General features: G+C 38.2%; 3 protein-coding genes across 3 annotated transcripts; all 3 read left to right on the top strand.

Annotated features, from left to right (window-relative positions):
* The first annotated feature begins 12,571 nt into the window (after positions 1-12,571).
* LOC110603393 lies at positions 12,572-21,762 on the top strand. The gene is made up of 3 exons (XM_043951689.1): positions 12,572-12,730; positions 20,674-21,007; positions 21,140-21,762. The coding sequence occupies exons 2-3, from the start codon at positions 20,676-20,678 to the stop codon at positions 21,300-21,302; spliced, it is 495 nt and encodes a 164-aa protein (XP_043807624.1). The 5' UTR covers positions 12,572-12,730; positions 20,674-20,675; the 3' UTR covers positions 21,303-21,762.
* Positions 18,099-20,016, top strand: LOC110603392. The gene is made up of 3 exons (XM_021741105.2): positions 18,099-19,162; positions 19,246-19,766; positions 19,850-20,016. Exons 1-2 carry the CDS (start codon positions 18,099-18,101, stop codon positions 19,568-19,570), a joined length of 1,389 nt encoding a protein of 462 aa, XP_021596797.2. The 3' UTR covers positions 19,571-19,766; positions 19,850-20,016.
* LOC122722073 lies at positions 21,302-23,038 on the top strand. Its single transcript, XM_043951726.1, has 5 exons — positions 21,302-21,320; positions 21,512-21,762; positions 21,879-21,884; positions 22,432-22,527; positions 22,613-23,038. Exons 1-5 carry the CDS (start codon positions 21,302-21,304, stop codon positions 23,036-23,038), a joined length of 798 nt encoding a protein of 265 aa, XP_043807661.1.
* Positions 23,039-24,745: the final 1,707 nt, after the last annotated feature.

Genomic DNA, 24,745 nt, shown 5'->3' with positions numbered 1-24,745 from the left:
AAGGGAAAGTCAAGCAGTCAGTGGCGCAGCCTTCTGGTTCTAAGACCCCAGGCTCTTCTTCGCTGAGTGCAGCAGCTTCAGGTAGTAAAAAGTGGGACAGAGGCCCTAGGAAGTCGAAGAAGAACAAGTTCTGGAACAAGGTTAAGTCCAGTCTGGGATTTGGAGGTGGCTCAAGCTCTAGTGCGGATAATGCAGTTTGTGCAAGGTGTAGTAAGCCACACAGGGGAGTATGTCGGTTTGGGACGACAGCCTGTTACAGATATGGTCAGGAGGGGCATATGTCTCAAGAATGTCCAAGAGCAGCCCCGGTGGCACAGTCCCAGCAGACAGCTTCAGGTAGTGTAGCGCAGCCAGCAGCTCCAGCCACGACTCAGGCCAGTGGCAGAGGTAGAGGGAGAGGGGCAGCCTCTTCTTCAGAGGGTTTCAGAGGTGAAGGTCCATCAGCTCCAGCACGGATCTTCACAATGACACAGCAGGAGGCAGATGCATCTAACACCGTGGTGGCAGGTAACTTAGTCATTGGTTGTTCAGATGTGTATGCCTTGATGGACCCTGGTGCATCTCATTCTTTTATTGCTCCTAGAGCCGTTGAGAGGTTGGGGTTGATGATCTCTGGGTTAGAGTGTCCTCTCTGGGTCAGTGGACCCAAGTGTGATCCATCAGTGGCAGAGTCAGTCTGCCAGTGTAGTCCTGTGTTTGTTGAGGGAAGATGCTTGTCCGCCGACCTTGTGGTTCTAGACTTGACAAATTTCGACGTCATTCTAGGGATGGACTGGTTATCTACCCATGGTGCTACCTTGGACTGCAGGGACAAGGTAGTCAGGTTCAGAGGTCAGGATGGGTCAGAGGTAGTCTTCAGAGGAGACAGGAGGGGTACACCTAGAGGTCTGATATCAGCTCTTCAGGCTCGTAGGTTGCTTAGGAAGGGATGTCAAGGGTATTTGGCTCTTGTGAGAGAGCTTAGCAGTCAGGTTAGAGAGCCCGCCTCGGTGCCGGTGGTCAGAGAGTTTTTGGATGTGTTCCCAGACGAACTGCCAGGTTTACCACCTGCTAGGGAGATAGAGTTCGAGATAGAACTGATGCCTGGAACTCGACCGATCTCTATCCATCCTTACAGGATGGCACCAGCAGAGTTGAAGGAATTGAAAGAACAGTTGCAAGAGCTGATAGACAAGGGCTTCATCCGACCGAGTACCTCACCCTGGGGTGCTCCAGTCTTGTTTGTCAGAAAGAAAGATGGATCCCTTAGACTTTGTATCGACTACAGGCAGTTGAACAAAGTCACTACCAAGAATAGGTACCCTTTGCCAAGGATCGATGATCTATTCGACCAGCTAGCAGGAGCGAGTTATTTCTCCAAAATAGATCTGAGGTCCGGGTATCATCAGCTGAGGATCAGAGAGGAAGATGTGCCAAAGACAGCTTTCAGGACCAGATATGGGCATTTTGAGTTCCTTGTAATGCCGTTCGGGTTAACCAACGCCCCTGCAGCATTCATGGATCTCATGAACAGAGTGTTTAACCAGTACCTGGATCACTTCGTTATTGTCTTCATAAATGATATCTTAGTGTATTCTAGGAATGCAGAGGAGCATGCCCATCATCTGAGGTTGGTTCTACAGACCTTGAGGGAGCATGGCTTGTATGCCAAGTTCTCCAAGTGTGAGTTCTGGCTGAGGAGCATTTCATTCTTGGGGCATGTTGTGACAGAAAATGGGATAGAGGTGGACCCCAAGAAGGTAGAAGCTGTGGCTAACTGGCCTAGACCCACTTCAGTGATAGAGATTAGAAGTTTATTGGGTTTGGCAGGTTACTACAGGAGGTTCGTTCAGAACTTCTCAAAGATTGCAGCTCCTCTGACCAGACTAACCAGGAAAAATCAGAAGTTTGTGTGGACCGACCAGTGCGAAGAGAGTTTTGAAGAGCTTAAGAAGAGGTTAACATCGGCACCAGTGTTAGCTTTGCCAGCTAACAATGAGGGTTTCACAGTTTTCTATGATGCGTCCCGTGTGGGACTAGGTTGTGTGTTAATGCAAAATGAAAGGGTGATTGCTTATGCTTCTAGACAGTTGAAGAAGCATGAGTTGAATTACCCCACACATGACCTGTAGATGGCAGCAGTAATCTTTGCACTCAAGATGTGGAGGCACTACCTTTATGGGATTAAATGTGAGATCTTCACGGATCATAAGAGCCTACAGTACATCTTGAGTCAAAGAGATTTGAACTTGAGACAGAGAAGATGGGTAGAGCTGCTGAGTGACTATGATTGTAAGATTCAGTACCATCCGGGTAAGGCAAATGTTGTGGCAGACGCCTTAAGCCGGAAATCACTCGGCAGTTTATCCCACATATCGGCAGAGAGGAGGCCAGTGGTGAAGGAGTTTTACAAACTCATTGAGGAAGGTCTACAGTTGGAGTTGTCTGGTACAGGTGCTTTGGTAGCCCAGATGAGAGTGGCACCCGTGTTTCTGGAGCAGGTGACTCAGAAACAGCATGAGGACCCAGAGTTAGTGAAGATTGCTAGGACTGTTCAGTCAGGCAAAGATAGTGAGTTCAGATTCGACAGCAAAGGGATCCTCCGCTATGGGAGCAGACTATGTGTACCAGATGACATAGGGCTAAAAGGAGACATTATGAGAGAGGCTCATAATGCAAGATACAGCGTTCACCCCGGAGCCACTAAGATGTATCAAGATCTAAAGAAGGTTTATTGGTGGCCAGCTATGAAGAAAGAAGTGGCACAGTTTGTGTCAGCCTGCGAAGTGTGTCAGAGGGTGAAGCTGGAACATCAGAAGCCGGCTGGAATGCTTAACCCGCTACCTATTCCAGAGTGGAAATGGGAGAATGTAGCTATGGACTTCGTAGTGGGGTTACCGGCAACGTCCAACAGATTGGACTCCATATGGGTGATTGTGGACAGACTCACCAAATCTGCTCACTTCATCCCTGTCAGAAGTGGCTATTCTGTGGACAAGTTGGCGCAGGTATATGTTGATGAGATCGTCAGGCTGCATGGGGTTCCTGTTTCAATAGTGTCCGATAGAGGGCCCCAGTTCAACTCCAGATTTTGGCGGAGTCTGCAGAACGCCATGGGTACCAGGTTGGATTTTAGCACTGCTTTCCATCCACAGACGGACGGACAATCAGAAAGGACCATCCAGACCATAGAGGATATGCTTAGAATGTGTGTGCTGGACTTTGGCGGTTCTTGGAGGCAGCATCTACCTTTGGTAGAGTTTGCCTACAATAACAGCCATCATGCTAGCATCGGGATGGCTCCATATGAAGCTTTGTATGGGAGGAAGTGCAGATCACCTGTTTGCTGGGAAGAGGTTGGAGAAAAGGCCTTGGCAGGGCCTGAGCTAGTAGAGATCACCAGCAGGGTGGTACCCATAATCAGAGAAAGAATCAAGACTGCTGCAAGCAGACAGAAGAGTTATGCAGACATCCGCAGAAGACAGGTAGAGTTTCAGGAGGGGGATCTGGTATTGCTCAAGGTGTCTCCAATGAAAGGAGTGGTTCGGTTCGGAAAGAAAGGTAAATTGGCTCCACGATACATCGGACCCTTTGAAGTCTTGCAAAAGATTGGGAATGTGTCGTACAAGCTGGATTTACCTGCTTCAATGGAAAGAATCCATCCGGTTTTCCATGTTTCAATGTTGAGGAAGTTTGTGTCAGATCCGAGCAAGGTTCTTAGTAAGCCTGATGTGGAGGTCCAAGAGGATCTCACCTATGTTGAACAGCCAGTACGGATCATAGACACCCAGATCAGAAAGCTAAGAAACAAGGAAATCCCGATGGTGAAAGTCCTGTGGAACCACCATAATTTGGAAGAGTGCACTTGGGAGACACGGGAGTCCATGCTCCAGCAATACCCTTATCTTTTCTAAGGTTAGTTCTTATATGTTTCATGTGTTTTATGTGTATGATATGTTGTATGCCTTGCATGTGCTAGTTGAGTAACATTCGGGGACGAATGTTTTTAAGGGGGGGAGAATGTAATACCCGGCTAGACTCCGGTATCGGAATTCCTACCGTCCGGTGGAATCTCGGATGTCGGAAGCCTCTAGTAGGGTAGAAACATGTTTTCTTAAAATGTTTTAATGTATTTCATGATTTTAAGTAAAAAGGAAATGAGTTTTTGCATGAAAACAACCTTGGAGGAAAACCCAGGTTCGGCCGCCGTACCTCAAGTTCGGCCGCCGAACCTCAGGTTCGGCCGCCGAACCTCAAGTTCGGCCGCCGAACATGCAGGCATTTCGAGTGTGCCTTAAGCCCCCGAAGGCATAAGTGAGGGAAGTCCAGGTAACATGGCATGCATGCGGAGGCACGTTCGGCCCCCGAACGTGGCCTGGCCAGCCATTATAAAAGGGTCCCTTAGCCGAAAACGGGCGAGCTTTTCTCCCCATTTTCGGCCAAGGTGAGCTCTCCGCCGTCCCTCACCAATCTTTGAGTTCTTCCTTCAAATCTTTCACGATTTTCACAAGTTTTCATCTTGTTTTGAAGATTTTCAAGTTTTGAGCAAGTTTTGAGCTTGGAGACCCAAGGAAGTTGAAAATCTCCCATCTCCAGGATTAGGTCGTCTCTCTCTCGATCTTCAAGAGGTAAGAGCCGATCTTAAGCTCATTGCATGTTTTAAGTAAGTTTTAAGTAGATCTATGGGGTAGAAGGCATGTTTAGCTTATGGTTAGGTTTATGAGTTTATGATGTGTTTTTGAACAATGTGGCTTGCAAATGCATGATTGATGTGTTGTAGATGGGGTTTTAGATAGTTTGAAGCCCCTAGGAGCTTGTATGCTTGTGTATGTGTGTTGTAGAATAGGTTTATGCATGTTTGGATGGAATGAGAGGCGTATATGCATAGAAGAGCTGAGTTTCTGCCACTAAGGGAGAAACCAGGTTCGGCAGCCGAAGGAACTTTCGGCCGCCGAACATGCTTGTGGAAGCAGCTTTCGGCTGCCGAAGCTTGTCCTCGAAAGGAGACTTTCATCTCTGTCTGGGAGTTTCGGCCGCCGAAAGTGCCGCCGAACATGCATGAGTTTCTCCTCTGTCTGGGAGTTTCGACCGCCGAAGGTGCCGCCGAACCTGCCTGACTTTCGGCTCTGGAGGGACTTTCGGCCGCCGAACCTGCCGCCGAAAGTGCCCTGTCCAGCCTTCCTTTGCATGTTCTTGCATGGATGTTTTGAGGTGTTTTAGAGGGTTTTCGGGGGATGTTTTCAGAGTCATGTTATAGTATGTTGGTCCCTCATTTGAGTCCACCTGTGTAGGTTCGGACCCGAGGAACCGAGGACCTCAGCAGTGAGTCAGCTGCTTCAGTCAGTGTCAGAGCTAGCCAGAGGTGAGTAGAATAACTCTTTATGTTTCAAGTAAATAAATCAGTTTTGAGCATGTTCAAGCATATCTTCCCCTTTGAAGATCAAAATTCGTGCATCCTTCCTATTCAGAAACAATCTGCGCGCTTTCCTCTTCTGAGAGCCATCGGCGCGCCACCTTCCTTTTCTGCAACAACTTGGGCAGCAAGTTGTACATGGGCAGCGCCTTGGGCAGCCTCTACACTAATTAGGAAGTAAGATCAGCATCTAAACTTATTTAGGAAGCATAATCTGCGCCTCCTTCCCTTTCTGAGACCAAACCGCGCGCACCAACTTCCTTCCGCAGTGCATTTTCGCGCAGCCTTCCTTCTGAAGCCGAAAAGCGCGATTCTTTCCTTTTCAGACACATCTTGGGCAGAAAATACCTCTTGGGCAGTAAGTATGACCTAGGGCAACACTTTTCAACTATAAAAAGCCACATAGGAAGCCTCTACATGGTCTTTAAGCTCCCCTTGGGAGACACCTACGAAATTCACATCTCTTCTTCTACCTTTCTTCTTTTCTTTTATTTTTAGTTTTGTTTCAGCCATGAGAGGCTGAAATCTTTTATTCTAGTTGAAGATTAGGTGATACTTTGGTTGTTTTATGGATTGGGAGACTTGATCAAACATTGTTTAACTTTTGGTTGTTCAATATTTATGCAATGTCAAGCTTGATTTCAATATTGCTTTGTTGTTTAGATCTACGTTGATTCTTGATTGCAAAGTAATAATATGTTAGTTTGGATAATTTAAGTCCGTAATTGCTTAGATTATTCTTACATAAGAACACTTGGGATAAAACCCAAGGAAATTGTATGATCTAGCGTTATCTCCATACGTTTGGGTAGCTAGGATTGGATCTCTCTATTTCTTAATGCAATTGACAATTGTTTTGATGCCTAAGGCCTAAGGACGTTCCTTGGCAATTTGTTAATTAGTAATTAATTAGAGGACGTTCCCTAATTGGTTTAATAATAAGTAGAGATAATGGTGGTGAGAAGCGTCTTCCATCTCCATAACTAATCTGTTGAATCAACCCAAAGGAAACTAAGTGTCAATGATCAATTCCAACAACTAAAGTGGATCCAATTCTTCAACTAGATCTTTCTTATTATTTATTTCTCTTTATTTTTATTATTTGCCTTATTTTTATTGCTTTCAGTTTTAGATTAATTAAATCAATCTCAAAACCCTTCCATTTTACTTACAGTTTAGTTGGTTTCAGTTTTATCTCGTTTTAGTTTATTTTGCTTTCCGTTTATTTCTCTTTCAGTTTTATCTCATTTCAGTTTTATCTCGTTTCAGTTTATCTCGTTTTCAGTTTTCTTCTTTTGCAGTTTATTTTTGTTTCAGTTTATTTTATTGGTCTTGATAAGGAAAATAGGTAAGTCTTCAATTCCCTGTAGATTCGATCCTTTCACCACTATCTGCAGTTGTAAATTGTTGATAACCAGAAAGGTTATTTTTGACCGGCTTCGACAACCGCGAGTCACGGATGCCATGTGATATTTTAGGTTGTTTGCATTAGAAATCACGAATATGTCGCATTGCATAATATGTTGTTGATGTGGATGAATGTTGAATGAATGTTGAATGATCCATTAGCCCTCATATGTTATGACGTGATGATATGATATGGAAGTCCAGGTGTGGCCTGCACTACGCCCCTGGCACTATGTCAGAGAAAGACCGGATGTGGCATGCACTACGCCCCCGGCACCATTGGTTATGTATGTTATGTTATGTATAAGAGAAAGACCAGGTGTGGCCTGTACTATGCCCCTGGCATGATTGGAATATGTAGAGGGCTAAATGGTGACAAGTTCATCCTTGATATGATTAGTTGTGATGTGATGCATTTCATGATAGCATGTGTTTTAAATGTTTTATTATTCTGCTCACTAGGCTCTAGTAGCTCACCCCTCTCCCCAAATTCCCCAGGTTTGCAGGTACAGGGTAGACCAGGAGGTCAGCAAGAGTATTGAAGTCATTTGTATGTAATAGATAGAATGTGGACATGATAAAATGTAAAGTTATGAATAGTTATGTAATATAATGATATTGAGGATTAGAGGTTGTGCTTGACCTATGTGTAAGGTATCCCTTTTAATGCATGATCCTAGATCTTTTATGATGTTTATGTAGACCAACTCAACACATGTTGTATTTGCCCATTGAGGCATTGATGAGATCCCACAGAGGGGTCGATGTTTATGATTATGTCTATGTTCAGTGCATGCACAGGTTGAGTTTGGTGTTTGAATGAAAGAAAAGTTTTAATTTTTACGTATGTTGTTGATCATGTATGGGATTAAACAGGTTTACAGGTTGCATGTCAGGCTTGCTACGGGTCCTGGCGGCCTTAAGCCGATCTGGATCCTAGCGCCGGTAGCGGTCCGATTTTCGGGTCGTTACAAATCCCATACATGATCAACAACATACATAAAAATTTTGAACTTTTCTTTCCATTCATTCACCAAACTCAACCTGCATGCACTATATATAAACATAAACATTAACCCCACCTTGGAGTCCTCATCAATGCTCCAATGGGGTGACATAACATAAATTAAGTTTGGTTTACAATAATCATCATTTAACATTAAGATCATGTACTAGAAAGGGATTAACAACATACTATAGTCAAGCACAGCTCTAAACTTCCATAAACATTATTACATAAAATTTCAATACTTTACTTTTACATTACAACATATTCATGTCCACATCTAGCTATTACATAAAACAAGACTCTACTCCTGCTGACCTCCTGGTCTACCCTGTACCTGCAAACCTGGGGGGTTAAGGGAGAGGGGTGAGCTATAAAGCCCAGTGAGCAGAATAATAACATATTCAATTTATATTTCATGCTTTCATGAAATGCAACACATCACAAACAAATCACATCAAGGATGGACTTGTTACCAATAGTCCTCAACATAGTCCAATCGTGCCAGGGGTGTAGAATGGGCCTCACTGGTCTTTCTCTTACCATAGCATAACATAACATAACATTCCAAGGTGCCAGGGGCGTAGAATGGGCCTCACTGGTCTTCCGTACCGTATCATCATCATACCATAACATACGAGGACTAAAGGATCATTCAACATCCATCCACATCATCATCAAGTTATGCAATGCAACATATTTGTGAATTCTAATGCAAACAACCTAATATATCTCATGGCATACGTGATGCATGTATCATGCTCAAAATTTATTTATTTATTTGCTTGAAATGTAATAAGTTATTCCACTCACCTCTGGCTGAAGCTCTAATGACTTTGAAGCAGCTATCTCACTGCTGAGGTCCTCGGTTCCTCGGGTCCGAACCTACACAGGTGGACTCAAATGAGGGACCAAACATCCATGAACATGACTCTAAAATACTCCCCAAAAACTCCCTAAAACACCTTAAAACAATCACATAAATCATGCAAAGGAGGGTTGAACAGGGCACTTTCGGCGGCAGGTTCGGCGGCCGAAAGGCCCTCCAGAGCCGAAAGTCATGCACCTTCGGCGGCACTTTCGGCGGCCGAAAGTTCCCTCCAGAGACAAAACTTATGCATGTTCGGCGGCACCTTCGGTGGCTGAAACTCCCTTCTAGAGCCGAAAGTCCACTTTCGGGGGCAGGGTTCGGCAGCCGATACATGCTACCAAAGGCAGGTTCGGCGGCCGAAAGAGCCTTCGGCTGCCGAACCTGAGTTCTTCCCAAAAGGGCAGAAACTCAGCTCAACATGCATAAACGCCTCCCAACTCATTCAATCATGCATTTTCCTATTCTACAACATGCATACTCAAGCATACAAGCTCCTAGGGGCTTCAAACTATCCTAAACCCCATCTACAACACATCAAACATGCATATCCAACATACATTGTTCATAAACGCACAGTAAACCCATAAACTCCACATAAACCTACATATGTATTTCTACCCCAAGAAATTTCATAAAACTTACTTAAAACATTAAAGGAACTATAGATCTACTCTTACCTCTTGAAGAACGAGAGGAGAGACGATCCAACTTGGAGATGGGAGAGATCTCAACTCTTTGGTCTCCAAGCTTCCAAAACTCGCTCTTTTGTTCAAATATCTTCAAATCAACATAAAGCTTGTTAAAACATGGAAGATCGAAGGAAAAACATCTAAAATGAACCATGGGAGAGCAAGAACTCACCGTGCCCGAAAATGGGGAGAAAACTCGCCCGTTTCGGCCATGGAGCTCTTATATAGGGGCTGGCAGACCACCTTTCGGCAGCCTAAAGTGCCTCCAAAAATCATGCAAGTTCGGCGGCCGAACCTTTGAAACTTTCGGAAGCCTAACTTGCCCCCCTAAACCATCCAATGTTCGGCGGCCGAACCTAGAAATGCCTCATTGGTCTTTTTCATTCAAAACTCAATTTCCTTTTTGCTTAAAACCATAAGATACATTAAAACATTTTATAAAAACATGCTTTTACCCTTCTAGAGGTTTTCGACATCCGAGATTCCACCGGGCGGTAGGAATTCCGATACCGGAGTTTAGCCGGGTATTACATATTATTATCTTATAATAATAAATAATTAATATTAATAATAATAACACTTTATTATTATTAATTATACTAAAGGGCTTTTAGTCCATTAATATAGCACATCAACAACGTTCTTATGTGTGACCCAATAGGCTCATATTAATTAGCAATAGGCCCAGTCCCACAAGGCCCATAAATCATAAGCGGCCTCTAGCAAGATATTATGACTATCCAACTAATATGAGGATCGATAGTCCGATAAATCCTAATAAATAGAACATGTATTAATCCCTTTGTCACACAATATTTAGTTTGAACATAAGTCATGGTCAATGTCAAACTTATAATATTCAAACTTATGATTTCTCGATCTCTAAGTAGACTAATAAATTCAAATGATATTGATCACACTATCAATTCATTTGAGTACGACCATGCATTTCTCAGTCTCATTTATCAAGGGGTCCAGAAGATATCTCTCTCAAAGAGAGGGACAAATTCTATCTTGATTGTTCAATATCCTCTACATAATTTCTATTATGCTCAATCATAACCTTCACTACAAAAAAACTATGAAATTGCGACCAAAATTAGCGACCATATTTTTTGGTTGCTATGTAGCTACCAATCAGCGACCATTTTGCGACTAAATGAATGAAATAATATATTTATTTAACAAAAAGCTTAGCAACCAATTTTTGGTCGTTAATTGGTCGCTATTTAGCGACCAAATATAAAATGGTCGCTAAATTTAGTGGGAATTAATGGCGCGAGTTATTTGCGACCATATTTAGCGACTAAAATAATTAGTCGCTAAATAGCGACCAATCAGCGACCATTTTATTTTTAAAATTTTAATTTAATTTTTAATTAAATTTTATTTTATTTAAAATTTTAAATTAAGTGATTTCAAAACGACGTCGTTTTGACAATTTAAGGAACAATCTAACCTAATTCCTAATCCTAATCCCTGATATCTATTAGGGGTGAGCATTTGGTCGGTTCGGTTTAAAACCGAACCGAAAATCGAAATTTTAGTGTTTAAAAAAATCGAACCGAACCGATTTTGATCAGAAACCAAATCGAACCGAACCGGTCTTATTCAGTTCGATTCGGTTCGGTTTGATCGGTTTCGATTTTTAATAATTTTTTTATTTTTTACACTTTATTTTTAGTATTTTAAAATTTAATTAAAATATTTTAATCTTCATATGATTTAATTTCTCTATATTATTGAAAAAACATATTATTATCATTAATCCGTTCGGTTCGGTTTTTTTGTTTTTTTTTTATGAAAACCGAACCGAACCGAAATAATTAAAATTTTTAAAATTAAAAACCGAACCGAACCAAAATGTATAAAAAACCGAACCAAATTTTCAAATCAATTCGGTTCGATCGGTTTTTTCGGTTTGAACCGAATTCTGCTCACCCCTAATATCTAATACCTAATTAATCCCTAATCCCTAATAAAATTAACCTTAATTCCTAATAACTAATCTGTAATCTCTTACCCTAATTCCTAATTAATCCCTAATTCCTAACAAAATTAATCGTAATCTCTAACCCTAATCCCTCATTCCTAATCCCTAATCACTAATTAGCTATACTAACAAAACTAACCCTAATCCCTCTTCTATTTTCCCATTTTGCTCGTGTCAAACTTCCCTCTCTCCGTCCGCGCCTCTCTCCCCCGATTCCCTTCCCAATCAACGCCTCTCTCTCCCACTTCACTGAAGAGTGCCGGCAGCCTAGTCGGCAGCGGCGACGTCTCCTATCTCCACCCAGTCGACAACGGCGAAATCTCCTTTGACTGGAACTCTCTTCAGGTTTGCTCAGTTTTTGTCTCTGTCTTCTCTTTACTCAGTTTCTCCTCTATTATCTGTTTATGGCTTCTCCTCAATTTTCATTTGTTTATTTATTTCAAACTTTTTTAATTTTTTGCTTTCTTTTCTTATTTTCCCCCTCTTTGTTTGTTCGGTGGGGTTTTAGCTTAGGATGCAATTTTGGAAATTTTCGGGTGAAGGAGGTTTAAGTGACTAGTCCTATATAGATCTGTGAAACTTGTCTTTGCTTTTTCGTAGCTGAAACAATTCTTGATGCTAGCAATCACATTGAGAGAATTTTCAAATAGTTCAATAAGTGGGTCACCTAATCAGTATTATTTCATTTTTTTTGCATGATGCAACCATGGAACTCCACATTAATATTGGTATCTCATGGCTGTTTGGAAGTGAACTTAATTACTTGCAGTATTTATAATTTATTTTTAAAATTTTCATTCTATATATTTTTTTTATTCATCATAAGACAATGGATATTAGTAATAGGTGAGTTCTGCATCAGTCAAAATGGTAAATTTTTCTGTTTTGCTATTCTAACTGCTTTGCAATCTTAGACTTCATAAGTCAGTCAACTACCTTGGCTGTATAGATTTGCTTGTGCATTGTTTCTCTCTTTTTGTTGGAGCAGCTTATGATTGCGTATCAAGGGTCACAATTTGTATGTATTTGTGTTGAAGAACTGGTCTCAAATAAAGCTAAATGGTGAACAGGATCCATATGAATGACTCCAACTAGTTTGGGATAAAGGCTTAGTTGTTGTTGTTGGATCTAGAACACTTCTCTTGATTTTGCTAAGCTTGTGTACAAGATTGTTAATTCGTGGCATGTTACTAATATCTTGCAACTTGCCACTTATTATTGTTTTGACTTGTATCTTTACCTTTAGGCTGCATCTGGGACTAAGGGTGGTTCAAGTGGTTCCCCAGTGATTGATTGGCAAGGCAGGGCTGTGGCCTTGAATGCTGGCAGCAAGTCTTCTAGTGCTTCTGCATTTTTCTTACCTTTAGAACGAGTGAGTGTCTTTATTATTAATGTTCTAATTTTGTTTGCTTAACCTCTATGAATGCTTTGATTATTAAATGCTTAGCATTTTAAGTTTGGATATTATCCTCTCTCCCATAAAAGTGTGAAAGGATGGATTCTCAGTCTCACAATTGACTATGAGTTATGGCTTATTAGTTATCAGCATTTTCATTTACTATTTGGGTTGTTTGGTTTAATTGCTTTAAATTGGCCTTACTGTATAGAGTTTTGTGCTTTTATAAATTTGCTCCCTCTCAATTAATTCTCATTGTCCCCACTTAGCCATTTAAATTGCCACCACCATTTACAGTTAGTGATTTATTCTAAGTTTTTATTTTTAAGCATATGTAATTATTTCTATTTATATAAATCTCAAGTACTTCTCTGTCTCCACTTTGTGGAGTGAGTGATTTATTCATAATTTTATTTATATGCATATGTGATTTTTTTTATTTATACAAATATTTATGTGTGTTTTGTGCATTGTCTGCACTGACCAAAATTTTCAGGATCTGCCACTGACTTCCCATATTAGGTCCATGTGTCATTTTTCGTGTAAATCCATTTATATGGATTTTAGTTTCAGTATTTATTGGAATGAGCAGAGTGCACAAGAAAGCTAGCTCTGCAATTAGTTCTGGAAAGATGAGAATTAATCCTTTGATAACAAGGAAGACATGAATGCCCATGCCCAAAGCCTTCAAGTTCATAATTTATTTAACTTCCTTCTTTGGTACTTGACATGCCAAAGTTACAATCTGAACTAAACATAAGCAAATTGCACATAAGATGGTCCTAAGACACCTGACTGCCCATTGCCATCATCAAAAATTGATGTACTTAACTCTCAATCTAACGCAACAGCATAGAAGATAAAAGGGAAATAGTTTAGCTATATAAATCAATCTGAAATTAAGAAGAATGAAAGACCCATTGGCCAAGGATTGTCAGAGTTGGCTGCTAATATCTGTGCAAAATTGACTACAGCTTCCTACCTCTCTAGCAACCTGTACAAGGTTGAGAGAAGTAATGACAGAGGTCACAGAGCTAGCTTTCTTGTAAATTCCCATGTCTTAATTAAATAATACAACTTAATGCTGTTGTAATTTATCTTAAAAAAAGAATTGGAGTTGGGTTATCTGTGAATACCTCACTCTTGTACCTTTGATGCCTTCTTCGAGGATTTTAGACTTCCCCCAACTTAAACCTACATGCATGTGAGCGATTCTGTGTTGTCATTTATAAATATATAAATGGACTGTTGTGTCCTTATCTTTTTCTGAAATCGCTGTTCCCTTCCTTTAACCCTTATTTCAAGTGTAAACAACACCCTTGTCCTACTTGTAGCTATGAACTGAAGGTGTTCATGAAACTTCTTTTGGTTTGTGATGTGTAATCTCTACTCCTTTAACATGTCAGGTTATGTTAGTCCGTGGAACGTGTTAGTGCAGCAGTCGGGATGTGACATTAAGATAATTTTATGATGTTTCCTAAAGCATGGACTGTTGTGGTTTATCAAATGGGAAACGTCGCACTCTCTGATACTTGTATGATGGGATTAGCTTCTCCTGTACACTGCTTATTAGTTCAAATATGAGCCAGTATAGTTCTGAGATATCTTCCATCTAGCTTATGATCATCAATAATAGTCATTTCAACTGTTTTAAGTTCTATTCTAATTTGCCATATTTTATTTTAATCACAGTAAATAACTGTCTAAAATTGAATCAATTGAATTGCATTTATCTTGTCATACTATTGTGTACTTATGTTAGTGACTTGGTGCTTTCCCTTTTTTCGCTGCCACACTATGATTGTCTTTATTTTGTTAGATTGCATATGGATTGTGAAAGTTGCTCATCTTCCTTTACATGTCCACAAGGTGTGTTGACATTCTCCAGTGGAAATGTTTGCAAATGCACATCTCATGACAAAAGTTGTACAGTAAATAATTTTTGGTCTAAGTTTGACCTGGAGTCATAATTAGTCGAGTCTACTTTGGTAGATAAAAGTTGTTAAGCATTTGAACTGGATGCTATTACAGATGACATGTTATTGAATGCTATCTGAAGGTTAATTTTGTATCTTTCTCTAATGTCCTGTCACTCTAGAATTTTTTAAAGGGTTTATGCACAATTTTGAATCTTTCTTCCTTTCACAAAATGTACTGGTGTGAAAAAACAAATACTCCACTTTGGCCATAGCTTAATTTAACCATCAAACTGTTCATATTAGAAGCTGCTTTCGGAACCTAAATCTCAATTCTGAACTTGGTTTAATGTCTAAATATTTTCAACCTTCATTAGTGCCCTATGATCCAACACATATTTCAAATTTGAATATGTCCTACTGTTGATACTTTTCACTTTTGATATGGATCATTAAAACCAGCGTGAGCATTATTCCCATGGTGCTATAGCACATGCTTAAACAATTTGGCAGTATGTTCATATTCTTTTTAGGTTTGAAGAATTTAGGCTATAGAGGTTGACAAAGTGGCTCGCTCTTTATCAATAAATAGGCCTTAAAAATCTTTTTTTAATGTCTTATATATGTTTGTTCCCAGGATGTAGACTTAGGTCATGTTTGCATTGAGTTTTATGGTCAAAGGAGTGTTTTTTCAGGAAAAGAATTATTTTAATTGTTGTTTTGATGGATATCAGCTATTTAATGCATTCTAATGGCAAAGACAGTGGATCATCTTTTATTGCATTGCACACTTGGTTATCTTTCTTCAGTATCACTCTGATGTTATTTCATTGTTATTTTCTTTAGTATTCCTGTGATGAAAACATATAAAAAAAATATTTTTAATCAATTTTTAATATTCTCTAGTTAATATATGTAAGGAAGTTCTTTTCTCAATAGTATTGCCAACCCTTAGGACATTTTTTATAAGCTCCTACTGATTCAGATTGCTGGAATTTTCTGGTAGCAGAGAAATCAAATTCAGCAGTAAAGTGGCTATGTACTTAGGTCATTTTTGCATGAGGAAACCTTAATTAATGAGAAAAGGAATACTTCATAATCTTTGACAGGAAATGTTTGCAAGAATATTTTCCAAGTGCATAAAGTCAATGGATTTTCAAGGTTGTTATTACAGAATTGGTGCTGACTCTATACTGTGGTTTCAGTCCTAATCTTCAAGTAGATATACTTAATCAGTGCCTCTATAATTTCAAAGGAATATTAGTTCTTCGATGATTATCCAAATATAAATTCACTAATCTCTTAAATCTCATCTTGAAGGTTGCATACATTTTTTGGCTAAAGTTTAGAATTTTTTACTCCTAATATTGCATTCCTTCCTCAAGAATTAGAAGGTAATAATTTTCTTTCGCTTGTTTTTATTTACTAATTGAAGTTTCCAGTATTCTCTTAGACTTGTTGACCAAGTGCTTAATCTGTAAAAGAAGTAAAATGACACTTAAATTAGGTCAGTCATAGCTTGATGAACTGTTTACTAAGTGAGACCTAAGGCATATTCATTTTAACTACTTGATTGCCTTCGAGTTGTTTGAGATTCAAGCTATAGTCTCATTATGATAAGCAAATGGGAAGGGCTTAACCTTGGGCTTTTGTCAATTTATAACACTGAAATTATATAGAGTCAGTAATATTTTTAGTTTAAATATTAATAATAAAATATATTAAATATTAATATATAAAATACATATTAATATTTAGATAAAATAAAATTATACTGTTAATTATTTTATCATGCAATTAAATTAATTAATCAATTTATTTCTCTTTGATAAATTATACTGTTAATTAATTTATTTCTCTTTTATAAAATATGATAATTATCTATAATTGATTTTAGTAATTTGTATAGTTATAAAACAATATTATTATGTGACTAAAAAATTACTAATACTATTTAATCACAAATATTATAAAAATAATATAATATAATTTTTTTATTATAATATATTAATAATTAAAAAAATAAATACATTGCGCCACTCTAAGCTATTATTTATTTTTTTCATTATTTATTTTTTTATTTTATTTGTAAGAGGTGAGGCCATGATTTAATTTTTTATTATTAAAATATTATAATTATATTAAAGAGGAGTATTTATATATCTCATTTCTATGAATTTAATTTATATATTTTTACTACATATATCTTGTGTAGGAAAATGAATGTCAATCGACAGTGGATGTATAATAGGCTCAAGGATGGGTTGTTGAATACTGATTTTTTAAACGGTTTAGAGGAGTTCATACAATTTGCTTCAACCCATCCTGAATGTATGGATGGTATGAATATAAGATGTCCTTGTAGTATGAGAAGGTGTTCGAATCGGAGGTTCCTCTGTGTGGACGATGTACGTTATCATCTGATGAAAAATGGTTTCGTCCCTAATTACTACAGGTGGACAGCACATGGTGAATGTTGGGATGATCAAGGAACCTCTAGTGTGCTATTGTCTGAAACTATCATGGAAAACGATTTTCAAACTGGGGCTAATGGCCGATACCATGAAATGGTACTTGAAGGGTTTGGTTTACCGCCTCAAATTGAATTCATGGAAGAGGCACCTAATGCCGAGGCACAAAGGTTGTATGAAATATTACAAGCAGCAAGTGAAGAGTTATGGCCAGGATGCAATAAGCACACAAAACTGTATGTTGTGGCACGTTTGATGAACATGAAATCGGAGCATCATTTCTCTGTAAAATGTTTTGATCAGATTGTCGAGTTTTTGAAAGAAGTTCTACCCGAAGATAATGTGCTTCCTGATAATTTTTACAAAACGAAAAAGTTAATTGAGGGTTTGGGTCTACCAGTGGAAAAGATTGATTGTTGCAGAAATAATTGCATGATATATTGGTCTGGTGACGCTGAGTTACAAGAATGCAAGTTTTGCCAGCTTCCTAGATATAAACGCACGGTAAACAGCTTGACAAAGCAAGTTGTTCAGAAGCCATATAAGAAGATGTATTACTTTCCTCTCACTCCAAGGTTACAACGGCTTTATGCATCAGACGCAACAGCACCCCATATGAGATGGCATGCTGAACATGAATATGAGGAAGGGGTCATGCATCATCCATCTGATTCTCCTGCATGGAAACACTTTAATGCATGTTATCCATCATTTGGATCAGAGATAAGGAATGTGATGCTTGGATTGTCTACTGACGGATTCCAACCATTTGGACAATCTGGCCAACAATACTCATCTTGGCCCATCATTCTGACACCGTATAATCTTCCGCCATGGCTGTGTATGAAGTCAGAATATATGTTTCTCACTGTTATAGTTCCGGGCCCAAATAATCCTAAATTTAAAATTGATATATTCTTACAACCCTTAATCGAAGAACTAAAATAATTATGGAACATGGGGGTTGAGACATATGGTGTGGATAAGAAGCAAAATTTTCTCATGCGGGTTGCTTTGCTATGGACCATTAGTGACTTTCCTGCTTATGCCATGCTTTCTGGTTGGAGCACTGCAGGAAGGCTTGCATGCCCATATTGTATGAATAACACTGATGCATTTACTTTGCCAAGAGGTGGCAAACAATGTTGGTTTGACAATCATCGCAAATTTTTGAACCATAACCATCCATGGCAGAAGAATAAATCATGGTTTAGAAAAAACAAAGTTGTAACTGAACATCCACCTCTAGTAAGGACTGGAGAGGAAATTTTGCATGAGATAGAGAGTCTTGGATTAATGAGAGTGACAGATCCAGGTTCAGATGTTGTTAATGCTGTTATTAGTAAGACATGTGGATGGAGGAAACGCAGCATATTCTGGGATTTACCTTATTGGAGTTCCTTGCTTATTAGACACAACCTTGATGTAATGCATATTGAAAAGAATTTTTTTGATAACTTGTTCAATACCATTATGAATATAGAGGGTAAAACAAAAGATAATGCAAAAGCAAGAGAAGATATGAGGGAAATATGTCGGCGGCCTGAGTTGGAGGTTAATGCAGAAACTGGCAGGTATCCAAAAGCAATATATGCATTGGACAAACCGGCAAAACAAGTTATTTGTGAATGGATGAAGGGACTCAGATTTCCTGATGGTTATGTGTCTAACATGGCTCGATGTGTCGACATGAACAAGTACAGATTATTTGGAATGAAAAGTCATGATTGTCATATTTTCATGCAAAGGTTGTTGCCTATTGCTTTTCGTGAATTATTACCAATGAGAGTGTGGGAAGCAATTACCGAGCTAAGTATTTTCTTTAAGCAACTAACGAGTACGATCTTACGGGAGGAAGATATGCAAAGGCTTGAAGAGGACATTCCGGTTATACTATGCAAATTGGAGCGAATATTTCCTCCGGGTTTCTTCGACTCGATGGAACATCTTCGAGTTCATCTTGCATATGAAGCTCGCATTGGGGGTCCAGTGCAATATCGTTGGATGTATCCTTATGAGCGGTAATAATTAATCACTGCTGCTTTTTCAAAATATCAACAATTTAATATGCTTAATTTGTATGCTAATTAATTATGTAATACAGGTACAATGGAATTTTAAAGAAGAATATTAAAAATAAAGCCAAAGTTGAAGGATCAATTGCTAATGCATACTTGGTAGAAGAAGCATCTTCTTTTTGTGCTTACTATTTTGAGTCACATGTTTCTACAAGGCATCGACGGGTTCCACGTAATGATGATGGTTGCGTAGTGGAAGATCAGGAGATTGAAGGAAATTTATCAATATTCAAATATCCGGGTAGACCCATAGGTCAATCAAAGAAAAGGATATTGACAAAGGATGAAAGAAATGCAGCTCATTTATATATCTTACTAAATTGTGAAGAAGTTTCGCCATTTATCAAGTAAGTGAAATTCACCGCCAAATTATAAATTTAATAGTCTTCTAAAATGCATATATATTCATGGAAATAACCAAAGTTGTATAATTTCTCCTAATGCAAGAATATATATTGAGAAACTACGGAGGATATCACCTAACATTACCGATGGGGAGGTAGACATCACATTGGAGAAAAACTTTCCCACATGGATCAAAGCATACGTAAGCTTTATAATACTCGCAATACTACGCTGAATTTGGTGAATGAATCAAAATTAATTTTATATGTTCACTTGTTGTAATAGGTACATGAACCAACCAACACAGTGAACAATCCTCTCATCCAAGATTTAGCCAAAGGACCTCTAAATACAGTGAATGTGTACACAGGATACTATGTAAATGGATACAAATTTCACACTGAGGGACGAAGTGCTAATCGAATGACGGTGAATTATGGTGTATGCATTAAAGGAACGAACTATAGTGATCAATCAAGTGATTACTATGGTAAATTGATAGAGGTTCTTGAAGTAGAGTACCCGGCTTTACCTATGAAGCGGACAGTTCTATTCCACTGTGAATGGTTTGATCCTACCCCAAATGTTGGAGTGAAAATTCATTTAATGTATAATATTGTGGATGTAAATCAAAGAAGGAGATTTCATAAGTATGAGCCATTTGTTTTGGCTAGCCAGGCACAACAAGTTTATTACATTCCTTATCCTTCTTTAAGACGAGCAAGGTCTGATTGGCAATCTGTGATAAAAATTAAAGCCAGGCCAGTGATTGAATTACCAAATGTTGTTGTACCTTCGACAGCGTCAACAAAAGATGCATATCAAGAAGATACTGTAACTTTGCAGCCTTTAGTCTTAAATGAAGAAGGACTACCTGAGACATTAAATGATCCAGCGGTGGTGAAGTGTTGATTTCGGAATTAGTTGAAGATGAAGAAGAAGAAGATGAAACATATCATTATTCAACTTCAGACAATGATGAATATTACTTAGATTAGTCAACTCTAAGCTGTATAGTAAACTTTTTTGCTCTAATTATCTTTTTTATTATTGTTGATTATTTTTACTTTTACAACATACTAATCTCCTGTTGGATTTTTTTTGTGCAGATATGGCCAGGGGTAAAGGTAAAGAAGATGCACGTAATGCTGATCGTGGTGTTTTAACGGGTACAGGTAGAGGCCGAGGCCGAGGTGATCCAGAAATTATTCGTGGTCGAGGCATTATAACCACTGCACCTTCTTCAGTTGACTTTAGAGCCCCAGCACTTACTCCAACAACCCCTGTATCATACTCAGCCCCTGCAGCCCCTCCACTTACTCCAGTTGCCCCCACTGCCCCAACTTCTTCAAGTTCTATTCCGGGATCGAGTGCTAGTCGATCTGCATCCTCATCCTCATCACATGCTACTAGGACCTACTGTTATGTGCATGCAAGTGGAAAGTAAGTATAATGTATAACATTACTTATCATTGTATTACATATCTTTGTTATTAGTTTTCATTTTGGTTAATTATTTACAAATAATTATATTGGATATTTATAAATTATGCTCACATTATTAAACTATTACAGTCTTATGCCTTCTGAGAAGACATCTGGTGCCTGCACAAAGATCTTTCAAAAGTACAATGTGGAGGAGGGTTCTTCCTGGAAGAATATCCCACAATCCACAAAAGATTTTTATTTTAGAGAGTTTGAGGTACGCAATATATTATGCATTCTAACAAAGATATAATGTCTTATAATCTATGTTGTATTATACATGTGTTTTTTAAATTAATTTACATAAAGAATTTCATTGGGATGAGGGAAGTGCTGCAATAGTGAGGAAGGCATGGAATAAAAAAGCAGCTACCCGATACAAAGACTTTCTGACAAATGAAAAGAAGAAAAAAAAGAGGAGTGCTTATATATCAATTGAAGTTTGGGATAAATGGAATTTAGATTGGAGTACTCCAGAGTATGTAGCAAAGTCAACGAAGTACTCAAAGAACCGCCTAACAGAGAAGGGAGGTGAAGGAGCTAGTCCTTCTAAACATACAGGTGGGTCCATAACACATGAGGAGCATGCTAGACGCATACAAAATGCTAAGACAGACAAAGCTCCTCCAACAGCAGCTGAGTTGTTTCTCCACACCCATACAAAGAAGAGTGATCGCAACAAATTTGTTGATAAACGAGCTGAAATTGTTTATGTAAGTTTCTATATAAACAAGTTGTCTTTCTAAGTAATATCTTGCAAGTATGATTTTGATGTCTATGTGATTGATTTTGATTTATTGATTGATTTTGAGTTGTGATTGATTTTCAGTTGCAAGTATGATTCTGATATCTCAGTTGTGTAATTGATTTTGAGTAGTTGATTGATTTTGAGTCGTGTGATTGATTTTCAATTGCAAGTATGATTCTGATATCTAGGTGATTCTCACAAGGAAATTGTTTATGATTCTCAGTTATGTGATTGATTTTGAGTTGTTTGATTGATTTTCAGTTTAAAGTATGATTGTGATATCTAGGTGATTCTCACAAGGAAATTGTTTATGATTCTCATTTGTGTGATTGATTTTGAGTTGTTGATTGATTTTGAGTTGTTTGATTGATTTTCAGTTGCAAGTATGATTCTGATATCTGGGTCATTCTCACAAGGAAATTGTTTATGATTCTCAGTTGTGTGATTGATTTTGAGTTGTTGATTGATTTTGAGTTGTTTGATTGATTTTCAGTTGCAAGTATGATTTTTATATCTAGGTGATTCTCACAAGGAAATTGGTTATGATTCTCAGTTGTTTGATTGATTTTGAGTTGTTGATTGATCTTGAGTTGTGTGATTGATTTTCAGTTGCAAGTATGATTGTGATATCTAGGTGATTCTCTCAACGAAATTGTTTATGATTCTCAGTTGTGTGATTGATTTTTCTATTATGATATCTTGCAAGTATTGTAAATGTGATATCTTGCAGGTATTATAATTGTCATATCTTTTATGTCTTAGCATTTTTCCTTACTTTAGTATTCAAATTGAACTGTTATTATGTGATTTTGTAGGAAAATTATCTGAAGCTAAAAGAACAACATTCAAGCCAGTATGTGGGATCAGATCATGTGGAAGGAGATGGAGGAACTATTAATGAGGATCAATTGTTCATTACTGCAACAGGAGGATGGCAAGGAAGTCGAGTTTATGGTTTAGGTAGTGCTGCCTCTTCTGCCTTCTCTCAAACAGGAACTGGGGGAACATCAACAAATGTTCCATCATCCCAATCACCAGAATGGAAGAAGGAAATTGAAGCAAAGTTTGAAGAGAAGTATAATAGTTTGCAAAAACTTGTAGAAGACCAAAATCAGGTGATAGCTCAAATGCGTGAAGAACTACAGACAACGAAGATGGGACAGCAGTCTTCCTCATTGATGCCATCATCGTCTGATATTCCTCCAGCTCGTAGATCCCTTGGTGATTCACATATGGATTAGCATGATGTCATTTCTCACGTACTTAAACACTTATATATTATGATATGAATTTGAAACTATTTGGATCCATTATATATTTTGAGATATTTTAAGTTTCTTAGTATTGAACTATAGTAATGTTTTGAACTTTTAGATTGCAGAATCATGAAATGAAAATTATGAGTATATATTGTCTTTGATATTTTATGTATTGGAATGTGTGTGTACATATTGATATTATAGTAGGTTTATGAATTAATCTCAAAAATAATATGAATCAGATTTAAATACATTTATTAGTGACTAATCAGCCACAAAAATAAATTAAATAATAAATATTTTTTTAATTTTACTATTAATTTCCGACTAAATAGCGACGAAATAGCGACTAATTGCTTCTCTGATGTGATCAAATAGCGACTAAATAGCGACCAAATTAGCGACCATTTAACGACCAAAATTTAACGACCAATTTACTTCCACACAGCGACCAAATGCTCTTCCCTGATGCGATCAAATAGCGACTAAATAGTGACCAAATTAGCGACCAAAATAGCGACCATTTAACGACCAAAATTTAACGACCAATTTACTTCCACTCAGCGACCAAATGCTCTTCCCTGAGGCGATCAAATAGCAACCAAATAGCGACCCAATTAGCGACCAAAACAGCGACCATTTAACGACCAATTTACTTCCACACAGCGACCAAATGCTCTTATCTGAGGCGACCAAATAACAACGAAATAGCGACCAAATTAGCGACCAAAACAGCGACATTCAGCGATCAAAATTTAACGACAAAATAGCGACCATTTAGCGACTAATATTTCTAATACCTAATTTGACACGACACCAAATTAGCGACCAAAAAATGGTCGCTAATTGGTCGGTATTTTAGCGACCAATTTCCAGATTGTCACAAAAACTTTAGCGACTGGCCAAACACCGACCATTTCATTTTGGTCGCTAAATGGTCGCTATTTCATAATAGCAACCAAATTCTGCCTTTTAGCGACCAAAATTTCGGTCGCTAAATCACTATTTTTTTGTAGTGCTTTATGATTGTCCGATTAAAGATAATGTTTGGTTATGTCAAAACATAACAGTCCTTATGTTGGAAACTATGACAATCTCAAGTCAAAAGATTAAGACATAACTACTTTGAGATCCACTTATGACAATAACCCATGTAGTAGATCAGTGCGGGTCCATCCAATACTTTGTTCTTTAACAAGTATTTATGATTATTGAATTATATCAACATATACATAATCATCTCATGATTATCAATTAATAACCATACTAGTTATATTTTATTATTATCAACATAATAATAAGTAACCAGGGATGTTAATCATTATTATGTAACATCCAAATAAATAATAATGATAGTAAAACCTCTTTTATTAATAACCAAAACGACATACAAAAAGGTCCAAAATAATGGCCTAAGGCAAATACACTAACAGTTCATGCTTCCGAGCTTTCGAGCACTTTCCCATCCTGTTGAGCTTCCGAGCTCTTTGCAGGCTTATCATACTTTCGGGAATTTTTCAACCCTTATAAGCTTTTTCCGAGCTCCTTGGCTTTTTCTAGCGTTTGCGAGATTCTAGACATTTTTCTTACCGTTGCGAGTTCCTTGGCCTTATATAGCCATTACAGGCATCCTGGCCTTTTACAGGCCTAACGAGCTTTTGGCACCAAATGCCTTTGTGAGTTTCTAGA

The sequence above is a fragment of the Manihot esculenta genome, chromosome 16 (assembly GCF_001659605.2).
Source record: "Manihot esculenta cultivar AM560-2 chromosome 16, M.esculenta_v8, whole genome shotgun sequence".
Lineage (NCBI taxonomy): Eukaryota > Viridiplantae > Streptophyta > Magnoliopsida > Malpighiales > Euphorbiaceae > Manihot > Manihot esculenta.
This window is presented reverse-complemented; position numbering and strand designations above follow the sequence as displayed.